The sequence below is a fragment of the Musa acuminata genome, chromosome BXJ3-6, assembly GCF_036884655.1.
Source record: "Musa acuminata AAA Group cultivar baxijiao chromosome BXJ3-6, Cavendish_Baxijiao_AAA, whole genome shotgun sequence".
NCBI classification, from domain to species: Eukaryota; Viridiplantae; Streptophyta; class Magnoliopsida; order Zingiberales; family Musaceae; genus Musa; species Musa acuminata.
Genome location: NC_088354.1, coordinates 31,265,001 through 31,281,698, shown reverse-complemented (window position 1 = coordinate 31,281,698; position 16,698 = coordinate 31,265,001). Strand labels below are relative to the sequence as shown.

General features: G+C 34.9%; 1 protein-coding gene across 3 annotated transcripts; it reads right to left on the bottom strand.

Moving 5' to 3' along the window:
- Positions 1-639: 639 nt before the first annotated feature.
- LOC135585290 (protein NETWORKED 1A-like) lies at positions 640-10,759 on the bottom strand. Of its 3 annotated transcripts, none has more exons than XM_009407665.3 (7): positions 10,583-10,759; positions 9,499-9,561; positions 9,327-9,406; positions 9,104-9,207; positions 4,573-6,434; positions 2,396-4,372; positions 640-1,527 (listed from the first exon to the last, which is right to left on the bottom strand). In XM_009407665.3, the coding sequence occupies exons 4-7, from the start codon at positions 9,201-9,203 to the stop codon at positions 706-708; spliced, it is 4,761 nt and encodes a 1,586-aa protein (XP_009405940.2). In that variant the 5' UTR covers positions 9,204-9,207; positions 9,327-9,406; positions 9,499-9,561; positions 10,583-10,759; the 3' UTR covers positions 640-705. The 3 variants fall into 3 exon arrangements, with proteins under 3 accessions (XP_009405940.2, XP_009405938.2, XP_065013732.1); XM_009407663.3 differs by having other exon boundaries at positions 9,518-9,561; XM_065157660.1 differs by lacking the exon at positions 9,499-9,561 and having other exon boundaries at positions 10,583-10,723.
- Positions 10,760-16,698: the final 5,939 nt, after the last annotated feature.

Sequence of the window (16,698 nt, the reverse complement as noted above, 5' to 3'; positions counted from 1 at the left end):
TGGCTTAGGACTTGGTTACTTTCCCTATGAGAATCAAAATTTTCATATGTTTAAGATTTCAATAGGTTCCTTCAAGCCATAGATTTATTATTTTTTGAAATAATTTATTATGTATCTGACCTCTATAGAAAAGCCCTTACTTTTAAAATTTTTATAGTAAAAAACGAATATGTGAAAAAAAATCAGACTCCTCTCTTCTAAATCAGAGAAGGATCATGGCAAGATAAAAAAAGTTCTTATTTGTGCAGCTTCCAGTTCCTCTTATTTGTGTAGCACAATCTTACAGCATATAAACACACTCTAATCAAGCAAGGAAGAGGGTCATATCATCTTTATCATCTTTACCATGTTGGATTGTGCTTTGATCCTGCTTGCTACACTCTAGTAAACCTGGTATGAGAGCACCCAAAAGGATTCAAAGAGATTTCATTCTCAATTTATTCCTCTAGCACAGGAAAATAGTTTAATAAAACTTCTAAAGTAGCTCTTATTCAAAGCACATTCCAATATAATTGCTAACAGTAACAAGAGAGAGATGCAAGAATGATACTGACAGGAAGAGATAAAAAGAAGACAAATTGAGATCTTTATATAGCTCACTGATGTAGTGAGTATAAATTCCACACATTTTGTATGAGATTTTATAAAAGAAAGCATATTTCAAGTTTTGTATGCTCACTATTATTATTATTGTTGTTATTAAGATTAACTACCAGAAATCCTAATACAGCCACACAAGAGACTTACATTTCTATGCATGTAGTTATCTCTCCTCCCATAGAGATAGTCCCTCAAAGCTACTCTATTTCTTCTTGCAGTTTTACCTTGCCTGTTCTCATGCACTTCTTCCTCAATTCTCATCAAGACATGTTGGATCTTCTGCAGTTTAAGCTCCAACCTTCCAACCTTCTCTGATCGCAACTTTACCTGTTCTGAAATTTGCCTTCTTTCAGCGTCGCATTTATCTTCAGGTCCAATTGTTCTATCATCATGAGAAGAGCAGTCTTTGGCCATCATTTTCAATCTGGAATTGTCATCGATCAGCTCCAACATGGATCCTTCGGCCTCCTTCAACTGTTCTTTGATAATATCGTGCCCATAACTTGCAGGGAGCTTTTCCTTTTGAGAGCTCATCCTCTTGTTCAACTCCCCTATGTTTCTTTTAAGGTCTGATAGTCTTTGTGCATCAGAATCAAGTCTTCTGAGGACTCTCTTGTTCCATTCCTGTTTGGATTCCAAAGATCTTTGGTGTAGATCTAACTTATCGATGCTCTGTGCATCATGGATTAGCACCGGAAGTGCCTTTGTCTTTAATATTTCAACTTCTTTCCTTGCTGCCTCTGAACTAGCACCAGAGTCGAGCCTTTCGGGCTCTAGAAGATTTGTGATATCTATGATCACCTTTTGAAGAACTATGACTTTATCGATCAACTTCTCCATCAGCAGAACTCCAGCTGCTTTTGTGCCCATAGGTTTTTCATTTGGTTGATTGCTATCACAATACTGGTGAGACATCAAAGACATATCCTGTAAAAACAATATGCTTAGCACGTCGGACATCCAAACTTGTGATTCCAGTTAGCAAGACCAGTAATAAATTGCATGACAATAAGACCGAAAATATTTATATGAGACGACAGGACAATATATTAAGAGGGCAAAAAGAAAATGCACAGGGTCTAGGTTATGCTCTCCTGCAACTAAAAGTTCATATATTTGTATATAACACATCTGGGAGACAAGCCAGCAGCTATTTCCTGAAGAGCAGACAATTATCTGGCTTCACCCACAAACTGAACAGCAGATCAGCTTATTGTCATTTGGCATCTATTTAGAGTGCATTATCAGCCCTATATTTCAGGAATATTTTTGTTTTTGATTCTAAGTTTTTTTTCATCTCTCCAAGGGTACTTGTTCACCATGAGTTGCATGACAATATTGAGCCCCAGAGTCTATAACCACCTGAATAACCTAAATCGCCAATAGTGTCCTGTGGTGCAGCAGGGTCCAGACAAGAATAAATGGGCTGTCCTACAGCAGCACCCCTTTCTAGGGGTTTTGAAATTGAGTAGTATCCATAATAAATTTCCCTAAAATTGCTTTTGATTAAAAAAAGATGATTGTGTAATGTAAATACAAGATAAGTATAACGTGGGCTTTTATATCACAATAAGATTGCTATGTATAATGTGTTGATATCACAATAAGATTGCTTTGTATAATGTGTTGATATCACAATAAGATTGCTTCTTTTGGCTCTAGGTGAATAGGATTTAAGCCACAGAGAGTATGTTATCTTGCAAAGATAAGCAAGCATACATTGACCCTATAATGGATGTGTCTGTTGCTTAAACATGAGATAAAAAATCATTTTCATTTGCAGTTAGATGAGTACCTCTTTTGCATGCTTGATCAATAGTTGAAGCTTTGAAATTGACATGATTTGCTCTTCAATGGAGGCAACACCATCCCATAGAGATTTTAGCATGAACAAGTAAATATCTAAGTTAGCCTTCAGTCCTCTATTTTCTCCCTCCAGGTCATGAAGCTTATTCTTGAGCTCTTCCATTAATTTCTTGCTTAAAGAGAGTTCAGCAGCTAGTATCTCTTTTCGCACCATAGCACTGATCTCGCCTTCTACTATTTGCTCATGAACCTTCTCATCCTGCAGTGCTGCATAAACTGTTAAAAAATGGATATCGTTCAACTTTGCTGTTAATTCCCCTTCACATTGCACAATCTCACTTTTTCTTTTCTGAAGCTCTGAGGTCAGCTGCTCCTCCCTGGATACAAGAACTTCAACACTTCTATGCATTTCATCAATGTCCCTCTGCTTTATCTTATTTTCTTCACCAAGAAATCTAATCTCCTCATAGTTAGTAGTTACAACTTGAGATAAATTTGAAACCTTTTTCTGCATCTCTTTCTGAGTTAGTTTGGTCTCAATGTTATTTAGCTGAAGAGCCTCAAGGAGTCTGTTCAATTCCATGTTCTTCTCTTGAGTGGACTTAACCTTCTTATTTGATTCTGATAGTAGTTTTTCTTTCTCTATCAATTCATTTTTTTTTGTTTCTACTTGAAGATCTAATTCTTCAAATAATATTGTAACAGTGTTCAGATCAAACTCTGAAATCAATAGGTGATTTCTCAGCTCTTCTTCCAGATAGGTAATGGAGTCTGAAAAGTGCATCTTTTCCACTTCAAGCACCTTCCTTTTCTCATTTAGTCTGCTAATCTCACTGGAAAGATCATTTTTAATCACATGAAGAGAATCCAGATCACAACCAAGGGACTTCAACTCCATGATTCTCTCAGCATGAAGACTCTTGAAGAATGAATAAAGATGATCCAGCTGCATGGCCTCCACAAGAACTTCATTATGCTCCTCTCCCAAAATATTGTATTGCTGCCTTAAGTTGTAAAATTCTTGTGACAGACTCATCTTTTCGTCAAGTAGCTTGACAAGTTCACATCGTGCTGTCCGGTTATCCTCTTGCATATCAGCTAACTGCATGTGCAGGACCTTGATCTCAGTCTTCAATACTTCTTCTCTTTGGTTGCTTGCTTCCATGTATCTCATTACTTGTTCATTCCTTTCTAGGAGTTCATGTTTCTCATGTTCCAAGACAAATAGTTCCTCATTTTTCATTTCAAGCTCCCTTTCAAGTGAATATGTCTGCAATCTAAGATTGATCACATCTAATCCTGTATTCCTCATTAAAGTAACAAGAACTGATCTCTCAAGTTGCGACTGTTGATAATTACTCTCTGCTTCTGAAGCAGAATTCAGTAATCTTTCAAGTTCACTGAGAATTATATCTAGGCAGACTTCATCCTGGATTTCTTCCACAGAAATAAATTCTTTGTGTAAGTTAAGTGCTTTATACAGAAGATGGATCCTGTCACTTAATTTCTCACTATGCCTTGTCAATGACATTATGTTTCTCATGTAGATGAGCTTTTCCTGCTCAAGTTTTGAAACGAGTGTCTCTGCATTTCTACAAGCCTTTAGATACTTCTGACCTTCAAGAGAAAGAACCAAATTCCTTTCTTTCAAATCAGATAAACACTTTCCCAAGATGAAATTTTCCATCAGTTCCCTGATAAGATTATGCTGTTCAGCTTGAAGTTCCTTCTCTTTGTGTTGGTTTTCCTCTTGCAGGAGAGAGATTTGGTTCTCTGAAGTGCCTAGGAGATGCTTGTATGATTGGGTAATAGAATCACGCTGTTGTTTTTCTATTTTCAAAATATCTCCAAGCTCCTTGACTTGATTGATCATCAGATCTCTTTCTCTTGAGAAGCTCAGGTACTCGTCCATAAGTTCTTCAAATCTATGTTCCACATTTTCCAGATTTGTGGTAACACTTTTCACCTAAGATTACTCATTCAAAGAAAAGACTGTTTGGTCAACACATGGTCGATAAATCAAGTACAGTAGTTATATTTTCAACTAGGAAAATGCAATTGTGTGCAGGTTCATCTATTTTGTTCTGTGTTCCTTGTGTGTGCCAAAGAGACACACACACACGTAGGTAAAGGGAAGGAAGTGATGTAAAGAGGAGCACCTTTTACCTGAGATACAAGAGCATACTTCTCAGCAAGAAGACCCGAGTTCTGATCATCAAGAAACTGACACAATTCTTCAAGTTTTTTCACTTTTGACCGCAAACCCTCTACTTCCCTGCTTGCATCAGATAGAGAGTTCTCCAAAAAGGTATTTTTTGCTGAAAGCACCTGCAGATTCTCGCTAAGAATCTTGAACTGAGAGGCAACTGAAGTCCTCTCATTAACATATATGGAAATTTCACCTTTTAGAGACTCCTGTGATTTTTCTAGTGCTACAACCTTCTCTCTTAAAGCTTCTAACTCAACATTTGCATCTGAGAGAAACCTTTCTAAGACAATATTTTTCTCAGAGACTTTGTCCATATCTTTCAGATTCTCCACAAGAAGCTCCCTCTCAGCCTCATATTTCTTGCAGACTTCTTTCAGTTCACAATTTCCATTTTGCAAATCCTTGATGGCTGCCTTAAGGGATTCTGAAAATATGATGACAGCCTGCATTTTTTCCATTAGATCTTCATACCTCCATTCGAAATCATTTTTTTCTTCTTTCAGATAATAAAGCTCTTGGCTAATAACTTTATTTTCTCCTAAGAGAAGCCTAATTTCATCCCCAAGTTCTTTTTTCTTTTCCTTCAACAAAAGTATATCATCTTGAAGACCATTTATCATCAATGTAGAATGAAGATTTTGTTCATTTAAACTGTTAATTTCGTCCTTAAGCTTGCATATTTGTTCCTCTAAACCCATATTACGTTGTTCCATGTTTCTCAATTTCTCAATCCCTTTCTGAAACTCCTGACCTAAAAGCTTTGCCTCTTCCTGAGATTTGATGTACTTCTTTTCACTTGAAACAAGAGCCATTTCAGCTTCCAAGAATTGCTGGTACTTGTCTTGTAAGGTAGTTTGGAGTTTCTCCAACTCCTCCTGCTTCTGGTTAATTTCATGTTCTTGCAATTTTGCTTTATTCTCTAGTGTGTCCAAACCCAATTGTAGAGATTGATTAAGCTCTTCAGCATGTTTGAGTTTCTTGGCTTCCTTTACCAAGCCATCACTGTTTTTTTGCAATTCATGTTGTGTGTTTGAAAGCAGAAGTTCCAGACTAGATATTCTTTCAAGAGAAACCTGGTACTGAAGAAGAGCTGCATCTTTCTCAGAGTTTAATTTAGATAGGGTTCCCTTCAAGCTTTGAACTTCATTTTCAGCATTATTAGCACACTTAGATTCTTCCATTATTCGGTCCTTCAGAACATGGATATCTGGTGATAACTGAGAAATATCTAGCTGCAGATTTTTTATCACCTTGTTTGCATCCTGTTTCACGTTAGCCTCTTGATCTGACCTATGTCCTTTATTCTCAAAATTCTTACTCTCTTCCTCCAAAGGTTTTACACCTTTTACCTTCCTTTCAGATGAATTTGCATGTGCTTCCCCCTTACCAGTCGCAAGCATTTCATTGTATTGTTTCAAACCTCTTTTGCTGGAAAATTGATCACTCTCTTCAGAGTGTGACCTATAACTTCCTTTTGCATCCGAGTCAAATTGATCAGATTGAATTACTGAACGAACTGGTAAAAGCATTTCAGGACTGTGTGGCTTAACCTCATTGCCAGATAAGCCATAAGGTGACTCATCTGGAATCGATGACGGGATTTGGTTCGGGAATGCCTCTGCCATTGTTTGATGAGCATGGCGGAGTGCTCTAGTCGAGTGTTCATATCTTTCTGCTAAAGCACGATACCCCCAATAGAACTCCTCCACCAAATTCATAAGCTCAGGGCGCTTCTTGTAGTACATCTCTGCTCTCCGTGCAAAGGAATCACCATCTTCTTCTATGAGCTTGATCATTGCTTTGACCTTGTCGTTCATACCTGTTAAGTGCACCCTTCTTAGTTAAGACAGTTTACAAGATCATTAAAATTTTGAAGTTCTGATATTGAACACTAACACAGTTCATTTATAAATCTATAGAAAACTTGCAAAAGAAAAATCAGATCATGAAAAAAGGAAAATATTCATCAGAATTGTATTGGTGGCATCTGTTCTTTGATGTCTGTCATGTTCATTCTTTATAAATTTTGTCATGCCTTGTACATGATTAGTATAAATTACATCTCACCAAATATAAGAATTTTTTGTTCTCATTATAAATTGTTGGCATAGTTATGTCTCTCGTTCTGGTCCTAAAGAATTGTAGGGCAGTGGTGTCTCATAACATTTGAGTTAACACCAGAAGCAAAATAGTGATTTTATGTGCAAACTCCTGTTTTCCAATGCTTATGCATCAGAAAAAAGATATTCATGTCATGTATTTCCATAACATTGACTCTATTGATCAGCTCTCCTGGTGTCAATTTTTTTCATTTCCATAATAGTAACAAGAGCTAGCAGTCCAACTATTTATAAACCAGAAATAGATCATTGGAACACTGCCTTTGGAATGACTTAAATAATGTTTTACCTTTAAGACGAGTTGCAGAGTTTTGAGAAGTGGTTACTGTCGATTGGAAATGAGCTTATAAGATCCTATGCTTTAAAAAGCAAAACTTTTCTTTAAATTTCCGATGAACTATAACAGAAATTTTAGGACTTCATTTTGCCAATTGATACTTTTATTTGAAGCTGTCATTCTATTCTTCTCATTCACAATTGTCAAAGAAATTTTCTTCATTCACATTGTCAAAGAAATCTACCAAACTTATATATTTATGTTTTCTTTGGCATATATGAAACAACTTGCAAGGATTGTCGTGCCACCCAAAATGGTACAAAACGGGAGGTATGTACTCGTCCGCCAACTGATTGGTACACTAACCAATCCATTTTGGATGGTACACAGGGAACATGTTAGCTATGGACTGATACGGATGATGTATCGGCTGATATAGTCGAAACTCATGCTGTATCAACCGATACAGTCAGTATTGATTGGAATTTGACCGATGCTAACCCAAATCGGGTCAAATTTGAACCCACGGTCAAATTGACCATTGGGGCCTCTTTTGAGCTTTAAACCCCCTCCCTATCCCCTTTCACTCATTGTCATTCACTTTCTCATTTTCACTCTCTTTCTCACTCTTTCCCAAATTCTCACTCGTGGTTAAAATTCCTAATCGACAATTAGCATTAATCAAGCTATTGATTTGGATAAAAGAGGGATTATAAACCTAATTAAATTCAAATTAGACTTAATTAATATCATTTTCATTGGTTTAGGTCCAATTAGGGGTCATTATGTATAATTTTGAACCTAGAATTTCTATTCATTTGTCTTATATGCATTCTATTATTATTTAAATATAATAAAATACCATTAAATTGATATAAAAAGCCCTTTTCTCCCAAAACCAGTATGTACCGGCAATATTAACATACGTTATGTCGGTACTAATTGATACATACTGGTCCGACATACCACCGGATGGCACAAGACAACGGTCCTTGATCTTGATTAGTACATACTGTTTTGTAGTGGACCAGAGGGAACCAGAAAAAACATTAGTTCAAGTTAAGTATCCAAAGAATTCAAGTCAGTACAAGTTTTGATGTGTTGCTGTAGTACTCGATGGTCAAGTTCTAATTTAGTGCAATTAGTAGCTGGCCAATATTTAATATTTAAAAGCTTTCCTTGATTCATTAAGTAGACTGTGTGTACAACATCAAATAAGTAAACACTAGGATTGCCATCTAGAATATACATCTTTGTTCTGAAGTTTTCTAGTTTGTCCCCAGAAGGATGGAGAACTAAATTATGACCATATATATATATATATATATATATATATATATATATATATATATATATAATATGAATCATCTTATTTGTTTTTAGTTTTAGACCCTCTATAATTCAAATAACAATCCTTTTTCCACCATTTGCATACCACCTCAACTATTAGTTTGATCAAGTAGAAATGTCACATGGAGCACATTCTATAGAACAATTAAATCATATTTATCAGTGATGATAATTTAAGTTTGATATAATGCAACTATGGTCGGAATCATATGTTGCTGGTGCTTAAGTACACATCAAACCGTAGAAAAGCATCACATCTGGTAATAGGTCTCATATCTCGTGTTAATTTTTCCTCTTGTTTTTCCAATTCATAAATCAAAACCAAAAAACAAAGACAGGCAGGCAAGCGTAACCATTTCATTGGTGTGCCAACCCAGCATGCAAAGCAGGGGAAGAGAACTCCAGACAACTCGCAATTTTGTAGTCAACAACATGCCTCAGTAAAATGTGATATGTCAATGCAAGTATTATGTCAATCCATGGTAGAATGTCAGTGCATAGACAACTTCACTTTGTAGTTAAAGAGAAAAGAAATTATCAATTTAGATGAATTGGAGAAAAATAAACGAACTAAATAAAGAATTAGAGTGACAAAAGTGCAACTATTTAAGACATGAGGAACACTAATAGAAGACTTTTCTTGTGGTGAAAAATAAGCATACTTTCTGGCTAGTAAGGTAAAAACTGATCCTATTGGTGAGAATCTACCCATTAGTTTGGTGAGAAGGAAAGAGTACAAACCTTTAAGGTTCTCCTGAATCCATTTGGAATTATTTGGACTGATATGACTGCCCCACCATGAGTACAGGTGTATTGGTTCAACATGTGAGAAGTTTGCCATCGATCTAAGCAGGAAAAAGAGATTAACTCTGAAGTTGAGATAAGAAAAAGCTTGATAGTTACACCAATAAAAATGTAGGTAACCAATCCAAGCTAGAACAAGAACTGAACATAACCAACGAACCCCACTTCACAGGGACACCAAAGCTGAAGTGAAATCTGGTGGTTCTAATTCTGATTCCGATGTACTTTAGTCTATCTAGCCTGTTGCATAGGCATGAACATTAAGATGTAGATTAGGGAAAAGAAGAATTTGATTCCAGATTGAAAGTGAGCATAAAGACTATTTTACATACAAAATGGAGAGGTGGATACCAGGATAATCTCTAACATCTTTGCTTAAGCAGGGGAACTATTACCTGTTGGAGATCATATATATATATATTCAGACTTAAACAAACTGAAGAATCTTAAAAGTTCAAACCATATTGGAGAAAACCCGAAGTCTGGCAATAAAGAGGAATCAACCCAAAATAAGGAAGAAACCAGAAGTATCCTCCATGATTTACTAAATATCATACGTTTCAGGAATAAAGTATAGCATTAACAAAACATATCCAGATCCACCATCGACAACATTAAGATGGAAGGAGGAAAAGTGCATCAAGATATCAGGAAATGGACTCTACAAAGAAGAGGAAACATAAGAGGGTTGAACACCTACAGATGAAATTAAACAGTATGAACAGAAGATGCAATTACAACCCACTTTTGCATCAAATCTTTTGCAGCAGAACAAAGAAACTCAACTGTACAACACTCAATTGATAAAGAGATATAACACAAGAAGATGGTCTGTGTAAGTATGTTCATCAAAAGATATGAGGATACAGCATAAGAGAAAAGAAAGAGAAGTTTGATCTTGCAACACTGACTCTGAGAAACTCCAAAACACAAGTGGAAACAATACCAGGAAGAGCAGAACAACCAACTTTTGCAAATGAATGACAATTGAATATTTAGGGGTAAAAAAGAAACAATTTTTTGGAGGATATTAGTAGCATCCAAGAAAAAGAAACCCAATAATCACCACGAGGTGTTTGAGTATATTGCACCAAAACATGGACACAGAAGCAGAGCATACAGCAATAGAGACAAGAAAGAACAACCTTCACGATTCGACGTTGAATGTGAGTAACTGTAATTCAATGACATAGGAGAACGGAAGAAACCTAATCATCCAACCAAAAACACGACCCGGAAGAGCAGAAGGACCCAACTTTTGCAATTAAACATCAAGAAAACGTTAAAACAAATCTATAACATTACTATCAATATCAATACACAAACATGATATCGATCGCCATCAAAACATGAAAAGATTTCTGTTTTAGACAAGAAACCAATTTTTAGGAGAAAAACAGGAGAATGAAGACGTACCACCAAGCAGACATGGAGTGGACTCCGAGAAGCAGCTGGTGATTGATGAAATCCCCTCCAGCTACCTGCTCTTCTCGGTCACCCTCAACCCATCTTCTCCTCTCTCTCTCTCTCTCTCTATGTATATGCATGTATATTCATCACACCATATAGAAGCACTTCTGGCGCTGGCAGAAAGAAGCACAGGGTGCACACATGAACGGAGAAAACAGTAGAACAAACAAGGCCAAAAAGAACACGACATCAGAGACATACACACACATGGGTTCTTGTCAGATCCGACATATGTGGGTTTCGTCTGGTTTAGGCCAATAAGAAATAGGAGAGAGGTGTAATGGTGAGGCAAAGGGTGGTCTTTTATCTGTGCAGGTTGCAGTGGTTTGAGGCGAGAGGACAGCAATGTATGCGTTCTTGGTGGTGTTCTTTTATTGGGAGCGAAGGTCAAATATTTGACATTTAGAATTTTTTTTTCTCTTATAGACACTGAAATATATTTAGGTTTGGAATTCCAGCCTTAATTATTTATATAAATAAACTATATGGTATAGTGGTTATTGTTTTAAGCTTTAAGTTTAATGATAGGCAATTTTATTTTTATCAAATTGAAACTATATTAACTTACGAGGAAGTTAATTATATTATATAAAATAGATAAATTATATATATATATATATATATATATATATATATATATGTTAGAAACTAAATATTTGAATATAATAGAAAATATAGATTTTATATTACTTTTGGATTTGACATGGCATGTCATTTAATCTTGAGATCAAGTGTCAACAACATTGGTTAGGACAATTATATTTTATATTAAGAAAAAACTTGTTGATGATGTTCTCAAGGATATTTGTGAATTGAGTTTGAAATCAGCCTCATGTTGATTAATAAGCAAAAGAAAGGATTAGTTTAGCAACACCTGGCTTCATTAATTTCCTAATGTTTTGATGACCTTAAAGATTTCATGTTCGCCAATCCTCAATCATCCACATAATTAAGATGGTGTTTCTTGTATTGCAATTCCTTTTGTTAGGATATATATGGGGTTGAAATATAAAATTGTTTCTCTATGTATAATGGCAATGTTAGGCAAAATGTAATTTGTTATATCCCAACATTTTGATTTATGTATTTTTTTTCCTAATGTAGGGCTTTATTTGATTAATTTCATTCTAGGGTTTACGATCATTCGGAATTGATTAGTGTGCTTTATTTTCTTTTGGTAATCTCATTTTAGTTCTCTTTCAGAATGAACTCCCTCTATCTTTTTCTTCTAAAACAAGATAAATATCAAATACTATAATGTTGAATAACAATATAAATATAAATATTCATAAATATAAATATTCAATGTAAATAATTACAGAATACAAAATAAAAAAGGATATAAATTTTAAATAGTATAAACAAAAACAATATATTGCATAATTTAATACAAACTTATATATACAGTATCAATAATATAAAAGATGGTATTTATTATATATATATATATATATATATATATATATATATATATCTCAAAATATTTACATCTAAAACCATTCCTAGAATGCTCATATTTATAGTATGTTGTAAGAAGAATATTTTTGAAATAAAAATATTTTTAGATATATTCTCTTCTTCGAGCTCATACTGATGTGACTAATTAGCTTTAGTCTTGATTGATCTGAAATATTGGCTGATCGAACCTCACATTTTGATTAAGTATGATCACTTGGGCTATGCATCAATCTTCTTATTTTTACACGGTTAATTAAGAAGTAAAATTCTATGAAATTTACTTGGACAATAGGGAAAAAAAAAAGAATATTGTGGTTATACTTGTTCTATGAAATTCTAGATCTTGATTACTAGCTTTAGGAAGGAGATAAAACATAGAAAACTTGATTTATACTTTTGTCGAAAGAAAATGAAGTTGTCAAACTTTATCCCTTCATTTACTAACTTTGTCCTGTAGACTTTTGAGTTGACTTTTTGAGAGATCCTGCCAAGGAAAAGACATTGGCATAAATGAGAGAAAAGGATCAAATTTTGGCCTTATTGGGCTATGATTGCCATGGATAAAATAAGAGTACATTATTGATTGATACTAACTTGATTAAAATAATGAGAAGATGAGTATCACAATTGTTGCGTTATAATTTAGTATTATCCAACATTATTATTGGTCATATTATATTCGACCATTTCTGCAGAAGTCTTCTTACAGTCAGTTGGAAGATTGATTTCTTCCCTTCTTCTTCCCCTTGTAAGTCAGAGATGATCGGACTTACACTTGGAACTGATAAAGAAATAATAGTATGTAGTTACAGTTCAGATAAAACCAGAATTGTTTGATGAAGACTAGTTTGTCTGATCCAATCAATTCTATGGTTATTTTTATGTTGGTTGTGGTTGAGCTACAGTGAGCTCACATTTCAGAATACTTATGGCTTGCTATGAAATGTTTCATCTGAGTATATTCCATATCTGACTCAAGAAATGATGCTGCTAATTAATCATGGATGAGGGCAAGGAGTACCAGCAAATTGTTGCTGAGCATTCTCCAGAAGATTGTTGAACCAACAAAGCATGGGTTGATAACCATGGGAAGGCTACCCTTCTTGCATGAGAGAGACATTTTGTGATGATGGCCTTAAATTTTCAATGCCATCACTATTCTCATAGGATCTTATGATTGAGAAGAAATGTTTAAATTAAACCAAATATTTGAAACAAATTCAGATCGATTCAAAATATGTTTCTTCGGTTTTGTTTTTAGTTTACATTCAACAAATATTATATTTTCAGGATATTGTGTTCTAAACAAAAACACAACAAATTCATATATGATACTAATCAAATTTGAGATAATTTTATCATATTTATACACACATTTTGAAATCTTGAATGATTTTTGGTTCACCTTTCTTTAGATTTTCTTAAAATTCCTAAACCAAAAAAATGGCAATTTTTTTGTCATTAAAAATAATCAAAAGATTAAATCAGATCTTTTAGGTCTTATTTATCAATTTTGTTTTGTTCATGCTGGCCTGAATTATCTTCTAAGTCTTATTTTAGGATGATGTAGGGGTTCTGAGTATGATAAATCACAGTCATAAAAAAATATTAAACAAAGATCACATGTAAACTTTTACAAGGCAATCCAACAGCTCCTAAATTTACGTTTTAATAAAATAAATATTTAATTCATTATTGTTCAGACTTATGTGGGTAGGATTGTCTAAAGATGATTTGAAGGTGGATTTGAGGTGATTTTGAGGTGGTTCCAAGGTGGAGGTATTGAGCTCTTTAAGGTGGCTCTGAGATGAAAATAATATTATGCTTCTGAGGTGAAAGTATTATACTCTTCAGATGGAAGTATTGCACTCTCGAGATGTCACTTGTATAAACATCAAGTCGGAAGAGATTTTCGACCCAATCCATTCAATGCTCAAGTTAGTAATTTGAAATCCTTAAATATGAGCTTGAATAGTTCGAGAAAGGAGAGAGTTCTTCCCATATTTTCCTGTTTATGATATATTTTTATTAAGGAAAAAGAAAAGAATTGAGTTTAGAATTATCTTCCTTATCATAAAGGGAGAGAAGAAAGTTTAGGATTATCTTTTATAGGAGAAAAGGAAGTTTGTGATTGTTTTCCTTACCATGATGAACAAAAAGGAAGCTTGTGTTTGTTTGAATCTTTGTACACGTAAGTAGATGAAGGATGACTGAGATGTCATATGGTGATTGCAAGGCATTCGTCATCATGCCAAAAAAACCCACGAAACTAAAAACTATCTAGGGAGATCGTATATCCTTAAAATCCGGTAAATCTATAGGAGAGGATGAATGAGGTCAAACGTCCTCATCTTTGTCGGTGATCCATACGATAGGAGCTATGAAAATACTCATCGAATTACTGCCCAAATTTTTACATTTACTATTTGAAGAGGAGAAGGAGAGAAGAGAAGATGAGAAGGCATAGACTATGACCTTAAAGTTCTCTCATATTGTTAGAGGTCCCCTGTCAACTTAACCATAATGGATCCTACTCTATTAGGTATCTGATCTCTATCCAATTACTCAAGTATATTATATTAGTGAGTCTCTACCTAATGATCACTTATTAGATCTTATTGGATCTCATCCATAGGATCCAATAAGATAGGGCCTCCGGCGGATATCTCATATATGAACCTCTACTCGTCGTAATACATATCATGTGTGTACGACCCTCTATGCCCAATATCGAGTTGACTATGAGTCATATATGTTAGAACTTCTTTTGGCTCAATGAATTATTATCTTCATAATAATTCACTTGACTCATCAATTGCGGATGTACCAAGTCACTACACGATAGTCCTCAAATGATATAGGGGAATCTAATCCTTTAGACCTATCTGTCTTTAATTACCATATACCTATAGTCTCTCATACATCTAATATCCTAGAGACCGTATACCGGACATGGTATTATCAAGCCCATATGGTTTCTCCTCGAGTCACGCTCTAATCGGATTCTCCCGGAGAACTCTTTCTCTCTTAATCCGAATGACCTTAGTCAAGGATTTGTTTAAACAAGAATATATGAGATATTTCTCTTATGATACTGAAAGCGGATGATTCTGTATTGACACTCAATAGCTCTCGTAAGGTTGGCTACCACTCTCGATGACCAATTATACCATATCTAGAACTTCTAAACTTAGAACTCCAATATCAAAGAATAGAGTACTCATACAGAACATCCTTTGATGTCTCAAGTCTAAGGACAATGTACACTACTGGGATGACGGAATCATTGTCTGACGATGAGGTATTATTAACCATCCAACATTCCGTGAGCGGATCAATTGGTGAACTCATTCTCCAATGAGCATTTTCATTGTAGCTCTAGTATCCCCACATAAGTAGATATGAGACTAACCGCCTCTATCATATGGATAGTTATATAACACACTAGTTTATCCGATTATTTTGATGTTCCTCTCAAGTAACCTATGACCAGGATTATTTAGGGTTTGTGTTTAACGTCTCATTATCGTGATCTCATCATGATCCGATTCTCATTGCACAAATATATAGATATCATAATATATTTATGCATCAAGCAATATAAAATGAGAAAATATCATAATAATAATAAGTAAAAAAATTGTGTGTCATGTCACATGTGTCATCACTCACGTGATTGACTTGTAGGGCACCTATGACTAGCAATGTCAACTATAAATAATTTTTTTATCATTTGTCCCCCTCGTAAGGCATGCTTCGGGACTCTTACAAGAGGGAATTGAAGCATGTCATTCGATTTTTTTATCATGGAAATGTTTAGGGATCTCATTTTTTGGGGTCAGGTTTTTCTGATTAAGTGTCTCGAGATCATTAGGCTTGCACTTCTATCATAGTGATCTTTCTTTGGTGACAATGGTTTGTGGACTCGTACACATTAGACACATTTGGCTTATGCTTCTATCGTGGCAGACCAATCAGGTTTCTTGATTCACATGTCTTGAGCTCATTTAACCTTACACCTCCACCATAACAGATTTATTTTGGTATCAATTATATTTTCCTAATTCACATATCTTGGGCATATTCGGTCTTATGCCTCCGACATAGTAAATTTATTTCAATGTCGATCGGGTTTTTCCAACTCACGTGTCTCGGGCGCATTTGGCATTGCACCTTCGCCATAGCAGATTTATTTTGATGTTGATTGTGTTTTCCTAACTTATGCATCTCGAGTGCATTTTACCTCTTGGGTGTATTTTATCTTATGCTTCCATCATAGTGGATTTATTTTAGGTCTTTCTATCGTGGCGAGCTTTAAATCTTCTTTTTGCCATAGCAGATTTCATGTCCCATCTCTACTATAGTGTATCTTGGGTCTTCCCACTTTGGCAAGCTTCAAATTTTCTTTTCATCATGGTGGATTTTATATCCCTTCTTCGTTGTAGCAGATCTCAAATCTTCCCATCGTGGTAGGCTTCAAATTTTATTTCTAGCATGGCAGATTTTATATCCTTTCATCGCCATAGCGGATCTCAGGTCTTCTTGTCATGACTGGCTTCAAATCTTGTTTCTACTATGATGAATTTCATATCTCTTCTCTATTA

Excerpts from the sequence above, each read along its gene's own strand:
- LOC135585290 (XM_009407665.3), bottom strand. The coding sequence starts at position 9,203 with ATGGCAAACTTCTCACATGTTGAACCAATACACCTGTACTCATGGTGG. Across the intron at positions 4,373-4,572 it reads AGTATGCTCTTGTATCTCAG|GTGAAAAGTGTTACCACAAA; the intron begins GTAAAAGGTGCT and ends GAGTAATCTTAG. Across the intron at positions 1,528-2,395 it reads TGATCAAGCATGCAAAAGAG|GATATGTCTTTGATGTCTCA; the intron begins GTACTCATCTAA and ends TTGTTTTTACAG.